At 39.9% G+C, this 10,950-nt stretch overlaps 1 protein-coding gene across 3 annotated transcripts in view; it reads right to left on the bottom strand.

Moving 5' to 3' along the window:
* Positions 1–2,701: 2,701 nt before the first annotated feature.
* Positions 2,702–10,950, bottom strand: part of tmem181 (transmembrane protein 181) — a 148,044-nt gene continuing 139,795 nt past the window's right edge. For all 3 annotated transcript variants that reach the window (XM_078556831.1, XM_078556830.1, XM_078556829.1), the window contains 2 exons: positions 5,410–5,476; positions 2,702–3,925 (listed from right to left, as the gene is read on the bottom strand). In XM_078556831.1, the coding sequence (XP_078412957.1) occupies positions 3,847–3,925; positions 5,410–5,476 (146 nt within the window). In that variant the 3' untranslated portion in view covers positions 2,702–3,846. The remainder of the gene's footprint in view (positions 3,926–5,409; positions 5,477–10,950) is intronic.

Here is a 10,950-nt window from a genome sequence, read left to right as displayed (position 1 = left end):
TTTTGCCTCAATACAGAACATGTTAGAAATACTCAGCATCTGTGGAGAGATACAGAGTTAACTGTCCAGATTTTCGACGAGTTGATATAAGGTGCGGGTGGCTCACCTGCATATAGCACTCACACCCTTGCTGGCTCGTGTAGGGACAGACAATTTAATCCTCCCCCCAATAATTTTAATGGAGTCGGGCCCCTTCAATAAGCAGACATGGTTCTCAGCCTCTTAGAGGAGGCATGACCCATGAAGGAAACCTCATTCCCAAGTGGGGAACCAAAAGAACAGTCACCTGCTCCTGGAATCCTTTCATTGACAGGCTTTGAAATTTTAAAAAAAAACTTTGTTCTTTCAGATTCAATAGTTAGATACTGTCTTGTAAGTTAGATGGGGGTCTTACTGCAGTGTTTGATTATAGGGCTCTGTCCTTCAAAGATAAGTTGACCATTACATTGCATAAGTGTTGAGATACATTTAAGAAGTGCTGTTATGCATTCAAAACTGAAGAAAACACTGCTTGGGATCTCTAGTGTAATAATTTGAATTGATTTAAATGCCGAGTCCTTTTAAATTGTGAAAAAACACCTTCAAGTGCTTTCACCTAGGCTCACTGGATTTCATCTAGGAGGCATGGGAATCTGACAGCGCATGGAGGGAGCAAAGTGAATATGAGGGGGCATGTGGGGTGGGTGAGGAGTCAGGGTTTGAGGGTCTGACGTTCATCATTACAACTAGGCCGAAGTCCCAGTAAATGGAGGTGGGTATTCCAGACTGCGATTTGCCCGCCTCTGTTGCAGTCTTGTGCCTGCCTCCGGAGACAGTGGGTCTGACTGCTTCCCATTCCTGCCTCCCCAGCATGAAAATATGATGTGCGAGGGACTTTTTAAGGGAGACAGGTCTGCCGGGTTGAGAAGTTTCCTGATTCGACATTCCCTTTTCCTCCATGAAAACCCAGCCCAAAGTTTCAGATCACAGTCCCTTCATCAGAACCAGTTGTGGCATCAGATCTTGGTAGTACTTGAATATTGCTGAAAAATGACATTTTGTCGAAGATTTTTGTCTTGCACTCATCAGGACAATCGCAAGAGTATCAATGTCAGAGGAAGCAACAACTTTATACCGTATGAGAAGAGAGTGCTGATTGGTTGGCAAGTAGACTCTGATTGGTAGAGGCATTGCCATGGAGAATGCACAAGTTAATGGTGACTGACAGTTTACCGCCAAGCATTGTTTGAAATTTAAACGGGCAACTTGACTATGATTGTTCAAGGCATTGCCTCAAGGAAAGAACCAGAAAATAGTTATCACTTATTTTGTTTAGCTGAACAGGTGCAATGTGTGTATATGTTCTTTCTGTCTGCAGAACAGGGCCCTGTGTATTAACATATATGTAGGTTCCAGCACATGCAAACGTGCCACACCGCAAGCCCGACTGGCAGTCTTAAATTGGTTGTCAACGTAATTTTTAGCTCAGAGGATTATTTAGCAAATGTTGTCCAATTGCAGAATTAGATCTAATGTTGGACACTGTGTTTTGAGTTTTGCAAGCACGGGTTGGTTGGGTACGGTCTGTACCTTGCCCGTTGCAAATAGTGGAAAGGATGTGCTATTTGATAAATCCGCCAGTCTTTCAGACCTATGGCGTACATATCTAGCATCACACTGGCACTGAAATTCATATACCACATTACTCATTTGTGTGATAGGCAGAACGTCTTTTTAGCTTGACGGCAGTATCCTGTTGGTAGCGAATACAGTGTTGCTACTGCGTAGTAGCAGTGTGAAACCTGTTGCTAAAATTTTTGAGGGGCAAATTATCTCAAAAATTTTAGCAATAGGTGAAGTTAGCTGTTTCACATATACATATGTAAAGAACATATACACACATTGCACCTGTTTCAGCTAAACAAAATAAGTGATAGCTATTCGCTGGTTCTTTCCTCAAGGCAATCATAGTCAAGTTGCCTGTTTAAATGTCAAACAATGCTTGACGGTTAACTGTCAGTCACAGTCACCAGTAACTTGTGCATTCTCTATTGCAACACCTCTACCAATCAGAGTCCACCTGCCAACCAATCAGCACTCTCTTCTCATACGGCATAAATTTGTTGCTTCCTCTGACATTGGTGTTCTTGTGATTGTCCTGATGAGTGCAAGATGAAAATCTTTGGCAAAATGTCTTTTTTCAGCAATACCCAAGTATCAGAACTGTTGTGATGAAGGGTCATTAGTCTGAAATGTTAAGTCAATTTCTCTCCGGATGTTTCCTGACCTGCTTAGTATTTCCAGCATTTTCAGTTTTTATTTCAGAATTCCAGCATCTGCAGTATTTTACTTTGTATTTGTGCTCATTTATCTCAATTGTTGTTTGAAGGGTTTTGTCACATTTGCATCATAACTGTGTCTCTGCTTCCAAAGCACTTTATTGATTATGCAGTGTTTTTGGATGCCCTAGAGAGAGAAGAGGTGCTTTATAAATACAAGTTTTTTTCTTTCTTAGGACAAAGCCCAAGAAACATTAAACTCATGTTACTTGCATTGTACTTCTTCATTCCCATATCTATTGTGCTGGTATGCTTTGTATACAAGATCAAAATTTGGAGAGTCTATTTGAGCGCCGTGACAACATTATCTTTAAATAAACTATTTCTACTTGTTAACCTGGAAGGGAGAACATAAGCATATGTAGTTTCCAATAGAAGCAAAGTTTAGCAAATATAGAATAAGTTTAATTAGTTAGGATAAAATAACAATTACATTAAGATAGAGAATGGGGCAGGAAGATAGAGATAGGGAGAAGAGAAATAAAGTATTCGCAATTTGAATTTTCCATATTTAGATTAGTAATTTACAGTTACTATTGCAGCAAAATACTTCCAAAAGTTGAATGTTAAGTACAACATCAAAACAAAAAAGTCAGCCAGCCCAGGGATGCAGAAACTTTCCAAGAAGTATTAATAGTCAAAAAGTTACTATTATGGAGCAGTGGAGGTTGATTTTTACTGATGTAGTGGAAAAACAAACCTCAAGAACAGTAACTTGCTGCAATGACATGATCAGAGCAAATGAACTTCTGCAGATTCCTTGCAAATATCAGCTCCCAAACTGTGACAGTATAAATCTTATTTAACAAAGGTACAATGTACAGCCTCATATTAAAAGCAGCATCAACTAAAATGGAGGCTGAAATTCCAGGTTTCATTTTTTTTAACAAAGTAAATCCCACTTTGTAAAGTGGAGTGTTTTATACTCAGATCTGCTTTTTATGCTAATATTGATAGGAACTAGAATTTCAGCCCCGAGTCTGCTGCTCAATATATTTTAAGATTTCTTTGATTTTAAAAATGCAATAAATAAACTTGCTCACAAGCAGCATTCTAATTTTTGCTTTAAAAGCATTACACCTTAACCCTGCTGCAAAGCTCTGAACATCTTGCATATTAGTACTTAGCCTACAAACAGGTTCACAACACAAACATTCATGACGCTACGCGGTACAAATGGTTTTAGAAATTTAGTGGGCTGATTTCTGACAAAAAATAAAACTATACTCCCTTTCTCCCCATGGAAGAAAAAATAAACCTCATCTTCAAGCATGCATGGCTGCTCCTTTGCTCACAAATCAGAAGATATTGAATGAGGATAGGACAGCAAGACGAGGTGCTCGGAGAATGAAACCATTAAATATTTACTTATGAAGTCATGATGAAGATGACTTTAGTTACAGGAATTGAGATGGATAAGAGGATGGTGGTGTGAAAAGTATTTCGAAGAAAATTCAGTTCCATTCATTTTCAGCATTCAGTGAAGTGTATGTACTCTTGGTAACGATTAGTCCTCTGAAGATGTACTTCAGTCACTGTCAGATTCATCCTTATACTTTGATTTAATGGCACGGCCATTTTGTAGAGGCATTTCTTCATAATCACTCCTAACATGGAAAAGTTCAAAGTTATTGAAGAAAAACTTTAACTTTCAAAAACTGTTGGTTCAAAGGATCGTATTAGGTTAATGGATATCTGTTGCACTATTTCAATTTTCTTTTATTCATTCACAGGATGTGGGGCTCACTGGCAAGGCCAGCATTTATTACCTTTGAGAAAGTCATGGTGAGCCACCTCTTGAACACAATTGTTTTAGCTAGGCCATTTAAAATGTAGTTTAGAGTCAACCACATTGTTGCGGCTCTGAATTCACATATTGTACAGACTCGGTAAAGATCGTACATTTCCCTCCCTAAAAGGATATTGGTGAACCAGATGGATATTTTACAACAATTTGGTTTTTTCATGGTCACCATTACTCATGCTTGTGTTTTATTCCAGATTTATTTAATTAACTGAATTTAAATTCCTTAGCTGCTGTGGTGGAATTTGAACTCATATCTCCAGATCACTACTCCAGGCTATGGTTTACTAGCCCAGTAATATAACTGCACTATCACATCCTGATGAACCTTGCGAAAGGTGCATGAAATATTTTGGTACTTCATAGCTCATGCACATCGGCCAAGAAACTTTTAGCTGGTCTGTTGCATATCTGACATGCTTGGGCTAGAATATTTCCAAATCAAACTGAGAGGTTTAAGGGCTCCAAAGTGTGCAACTTAAAACAGCTAGGGCCATGCAGAGAACTGATAACCCTGTAAACAAGGGTACTATAGCCGTAGCTGGGTTATGTGGAGCTTAGTGGAAAGAATACCAACCTCTAATGACAAATCTAGCACTCACGATCCATCAGTGAACTTGCCGAATGTCAGAGGTGGATGTTTCACATGGAACAAACGAAACACTCTTCTGTTGAACTTCTGAATCATGATACATTTTACACTCCCAAAAAGTGAAGCTACACAACTGTTATTGAAGAAAAAAAAAATCGACCAATGCAGCTTTCACCTTTTCTCTGCATGAACCCAAGAATTGTGTCCAAGTATGGACCGGAATCCGTATACACCAGAATTGGTTATGATGCAAACCAAAAATTGAACATTTTTCCTTTATGCCTTCTGATCAATACCTTGCATATCTTCGAGTGATGCAGAGATAAAATACAGTTCTCAAAAGCATCCTTTATTTCACAAGCTAGCCCATTGCTCAAGGTATAGAGAATCCCCAGGCAAGCTAGTCAAGATCACATTCGCAAAAAAAAAACTGCCTGGAAAACACTCCTAGACAATCCCTCAGAAGCACTGCACAGCGTTAAATACAATGCTTGAAGAAGCCAAACAGTAAATTAATAATCTTCCAATTAGCACTTGAAAGCCTCCAGAACTAAAATTTTACATTCCTAAAAGACACAAAATTTTCTAGGCAAACGACAGCAACACAAACACAAGATGATTCAAGTGTCAAAAATGGCCCAGTTGTTAATAATAAAACCAGTTATGGTCTTAAGCCATGGTAGCGTTTAACTCACCCATAAATCACATCATCATCAGAATCATTTAACATGGAAAAGGCTGGGTTATCCTTTAGCTGGGATTCTAAGGAGAGAGAATATTATTAAAATAACTTTCTCTACAAAGGCTTATCTGACAAATGAATGTAACGGTTCTTCAATATAGAGAGGCTAGTGTTTCCTACTTGGTACAGATCCCAGTACATTAAAGATCTGCAGCTTCTTGCAATATTCTGCCATGAAAACAGCAACATTCTCACAATACACCAAAATAGCTAATTGTGCTCTAACTGAAAAAAGTGTCAGGTCTCTGAAACACTTGATTGCATTCCAGGCAGCCTCATCATGAGTCAGCTTTGACTATCATACCTTGTGTTTGGTGAATGTATCGTCTCAAAAATTAAATATACAAAAGATAGCACAGCTTATGTACTCAAAAATTCACTGCTCTTTGTGATGTGTTAAGAAAAAAGTAATATTTAATGCCTTAGATGAAAGTCTGTTGGTAATTCACAGAATGATACAGCACAAAGGGTTAAAAACAAAAAACTACTGCGGATGCTGGAAATCCAAAACAAAAACAGAATTACCTGGAAAAACTCAGCAGGTCTGGCAGCATCGGCGGAGAAGAAAAGAGTTGACGTTTCGAGTCCTCATGACCCTTCAGCAGAACTGAGTAAAGTTGGGAGAGGGGTGAAATATAAGCTGGTTTAAAGTGGGGGGTGGGGGGAGAGCAAAGGGTTGTCTGGATCTTTGTGCTTGTGCTGGCTTTTTGTAAAAGTTATAGTAACAGGAGTAGGCCATTTAGCCTCTAAAGCCTGTTTGCCATTCAACGTGATCACAGCTGATCTATGACCTAACTTCCCATATCCGCTAATACCTTTGGTTAACAAAAATCCATCAATCTTTAGCATTAATTGCCATTTGCAAAAGAGTTCCAAGCTTCTACCACACTTTTCGTGAGGAAGTATTTCCTAATTTTACTCCTGAAAGTTCTGGCTAGTAGTGCTAGACACCCCAACCAGTGGAAATAGTTTCTATTTACCCGATCTTTAATATCTTGAAATCTTTGATCAAATCACCCCCTAACCCTTTAAATTCCTTAGTTTGTGCAATTTCTCCTCCTAATTTAACTCTTGGAGTCCAGGTACAGTAATTTATCACTAAACATTGTAGTTACATTCCTGAAAAGTGCAACTTTAATTGAAATAACATAAGCAAATCATATTTTCCCATTACAACCAATGCAAAACCCGTAATTAGGTTCTGTAAGATCTTTCTTGTCAGAAAAAAATATTGAAAAGTTGAAATGCTATACGATCCTAAATTCCTATACTCATAAATGAAATACTTTTTAGAACAAAATAAATTTTAAAATGTAAAAAAAAATTAACATTTTCTCGCCGCCTCTCCCACTCCTTAACCCTGCCGCCTGTCCGTTCCTTCCCCGACCCTCCCGCTCACCGCCTCTCTCACTTGCCTCTAGCCTCTGCTGAACCTTCAGTGTGAGTGAGGGCTTGGGAGATGGGTGGCGAGAAGGAGGAAGCGAGTGAGGGAGTAAGAGGAGCTGCAAGTGGCTTCAGTTTTGTAAACACATCTAAATTGGGCCAAACTTAGTTTGAAATGTAACTAGATTTTTAAAATAACTCCGGTCCATGTATCCACCCCATTAGATGGCATTGAAAATATACTGCAATTTTAAATCCAAATCTAAAAATAAGTTGTGTACTACTTGGTGCAAAGACTTAAATTGCAATGAATGAAACACTAGCAATCATTTTAGAGTGTAATATCTCAACTGGGAAGGTGCATGCAATGTCATATAGCCTGTAATTTTTACTTTTAGCCTTGAACACTCAATTTCATTCATACCCACTGTAATGTGAGAGTTGAGCTCAATGACATTCTAACATTTGGTGGAAGTTATATGTCCAGGGAACAGCAGCATTTTATTACTATGAAAGTCATATGATTGGCTACAAAAGTAAGATTCATCATTTTTGTTCTGACTTAAAACTCACAAGAGCCCCCTAAAGAGCTACTTTAGGAAAATAGATTTATGAGGATGTTGCCTGGACTTGAGAATTTTAGTTATGAGGAAAGTCTGGATGGGCTAGGGCTGTTTTCTTTGGAAGAAAGGAGGCTTACGAGAGACCTAATTGATGTCTGTAAAACCATGGGAGATCTAGATAGATTTCCCTTGGTTGAGGGATCCATAACAAGGGGCATAGGTTTAGAGTAAGAAATAGAAGGATTAGAGGGAATTTGAAGGGCAAGCCTTTCACCCCAAGGGTAGGGTGGATCTGGAACTCTCAGCCTGAAAGGGTGGTAGATGTAGAAATCTTTATAATATTTAAAAAGTGCTTGGGTATTCACTTGAAGTGCCATAACCTACAAGGCTACACACCAAGAACTGGTAAGTGGGATTAGACTGGATGGCTACTTGTCAGCCAGCACATACACAATGGACCAGTTGGTGCTATAAATTTTTATGATTCTATGATCTAAATCTCCTCTGAACCTTCTATAGTGCAATCACTTCCTGCCCATAATGCAGTGACCAGAATTATACACAGTACTCTAGCTGTGATCGAAGTAGTGTTTTTTACAGTTCTAGCATAACCTCCCTGTTCTTACTTTCTATGCCTCTGCCAATAAAGCGAAGTATCCAAAATGCTTTCTTAACCACATTATCTATCTATCTATCTATCCTGCTATCTTCAGGGTTCTGTGAACATGCGCTCGAAGGTCCCCATGTTCCTTTACACCTCAGTATTCTATCAATTATTGTGTATTCCCTTGCCTTGTTTCGCTCACAAAGCCATTACATTACATTTCTCCAGACTGAATTCCATTTGTCACCTTTCTGTCTACTCGACCAAACTATATATATATCTTCCTGCAGTCTACAGCTTCCTTTCTCACTGTCAACCACACAGTCCAATTGTGGTCACACCTGCAAACTTCTTAATCTACATTTAATCTAAACCACTACATTTTTATTTGCTCTTGGGACGTGGGTTTCACTGGTGAGGCCAGCATTTGTTCCCATGTCTAATTGCCTCTGAGAAGGTGGACAAGTTTTGGGGAGTGAAGAGGAAAATTCCCAGCCTCTGACCTCCCTCGTGGTCACAGTATATATATAGCTGGTCCGGTTAAGTTTCTGATCAACGGTAACATTCAGGATGTTAATGACGGGGGATTCAGCAATGATAATGCCATTGAATATCATGGAGAAATGGTTATTGCCTTGCACTTGTGTGATGTGAATGTTTCTTGCCCAAGCTTGAATGCTGCCCAACTCTTGGTGCATGCGGGCATGGACTGCTTCAGAATCTGAGAAGTTTCAAATGGTATTGAACATTGTGCAATCATCAGCAAACATCCCCATTCCTGCCCTTTGGTACTTGCCTTATCCTACCCTCTGTGCTCCTTGATATCCTGTGAGTCTAGATTTGAGTGTCTCACATTTTTACTTTGTGGGAACATAATTGTTCTGAACCTTCCCTATCTTCCCCTTGAATGCCCCCCAATGCTCTGCCACTGATTTACCTTCAAGTAGCTATTTGACAGAATGACTACAGAACAGAGGCCATAAGGCCTGTTGTGTCTCGGCTCGTTCTCTGAAGGAGCAATTCACCTAGTGATACTCTGCCACCTTCTCCACATAGCTCTGTACATTCTTCCTTTTTCAAATAATAATCCAAATCCCTCTTGAATGTCTCAATTAAACCTGCTTCCAGCATACACACAGGTAACGCATTCCAGATCCTAACCACTCACTGCACCAAAAGGTTTTCCCTCATATTGCAACTGCTTCTTATACCAACTTCCTTAAATCTCTGCCCTCTGATTCTCAATCCTTCCACTAATGGGAACAGTTTCTCCATCTACTCTACTCTGTCCAGGCCCCTCATGGTTTTGAATAGCTCTATCAAATCTCCTCTCAACCTTCTCTTCCAATAAGTACAGTCCCAACTTCTCCAATTTATCTATGTAATTGAAGTTCCTCATCCCTGGTACCATCCTCTTGAATCTTTTCTGCACTCTCTCTAATGCCTTCACACCTTTCCAAAGTGTGGTGCCCTGAACTGCAGGCAATACTTAAACTGAGGCCGAACCACTGTTTTATACAGGTTTAACATATCCTCTTTGTATTTGTACTCTATGCCCCTACTGATAAAGCCCAGGATGCTGTATGCCTCATTAACCCCTCTCTCAACCCGTCAGGCAATCTTAAATGATTATGCATATTTACACCCAGGTGCCTCCTGCACCCCCTTTAGAATTGTATTTTATATTCTCTTTTCACGTTCTTCTTATCAAAGTGAATCACTTCATACTTCTCTGTATTAAGCTTCATTCTGCTCTTCTTTATCCCATATTTCAGTAATAGCTGTGATATCATCCTCAAAGTGTCTATCTGTTTCCTTAGTCCATTAGACTCCTTGTATTGAAGTATATATCATTAAGTACTGCCAAATTCCTTTATGGTCTATTTCCAAGCCTTTGTTTCCTCTGCCTTAAATATTCACTTAATAATCTGCCTTCCATTTCCAGCTTCGCTTCTCTCCCTCTCAATCCACACTCAGATTCTCATAGCCCTGCCAACCCTGTTTAAACTCTCCCAAACAACAGGAGCAAGCCTCCACACAACAATTCTGGCTTTGATGACGTACAACCCATATGGTCCCACATAGCCCCAGTATCTGTTCCTTGGCCAGAAATCTTAAGCCCTATTGCACCATCTCTCCAGTCATGCATTCATCTGCAGTATCCTCTTATTTCTTTACTCACTAGCATGTGACACCAAGAGTAAAGTGGAGATCCTTTAAGATTCTGCACATTAATTCCTTTCCCATCTCCCTAAATCTGCCTGCAGGACCTCATCCTTCTACCTATGTCATTGCTACCAATATAACCTCTGGCTCCTCCCCCCTCAGAATGTTCTGCAGTGACTCAAGTGACCCTGGCATCAGCAGCACACAATCCTGGAATCACATCTGCAGAAACACCCGATTATCCCCCTAACTATTGAACCACTTATTACTATTTATTTTCTGACCTCCTTCTTTCTCCACTGTACACCATGGTGCCTTGTACTTGGCTCCAGCTGCAGTCCACAGAAGGACCATCACTCTCACCAGTACTCAGAACTGAATACTGGTCTAGTGGTTACCCAGTCCTCTGTCTATACATTCTTAAGCTGGGGTGGGGTGACATCCTCCTGAAACATGCAATCCACATAGCTCGCAGATGCATGGCAGAGACACCAGCTGCTGCTCAAGCTCCAAAATAGAGGCTCAGCCCCTCCAGCTGACAATATTTCCTGCACAGAAACTGCTCCACAAAAATCCTGGAGTTCACACATGGCACACAATGTGCATTTAACAGAACTGACACGCCCTCTTTTCAGTAGACTACTATCCGAACTTACTGGAAATAGATTGAAGACTTGTTCAAAAGATCTCACCAGCTATTCACCAATCAGCTCCTTCCCTGTGCTGATGTCAGCTTACCTCTCCCTGACATTCACATTCCCTTACCTTCTGAGTCTCC

This window comes from Cetorhinus maximus, chromosome 14 (assembly GCF_964194155.1).
Source record: "Cetorhinus maximus chromosome 14, sCetMax3.hap1.1, whole genome shotgun sequence".
Taxonomy (NCBI): domain Eukaryota; kingdom Metazoa; phylum Chordata; class Chondrichthyes; order Lamniformes; family Cetorhinidae; genus Cetorhinus; species Cetorhinus maximus.
This window is presented reverse-complemented; position numbering and strand designations above follow the sequence as displayed.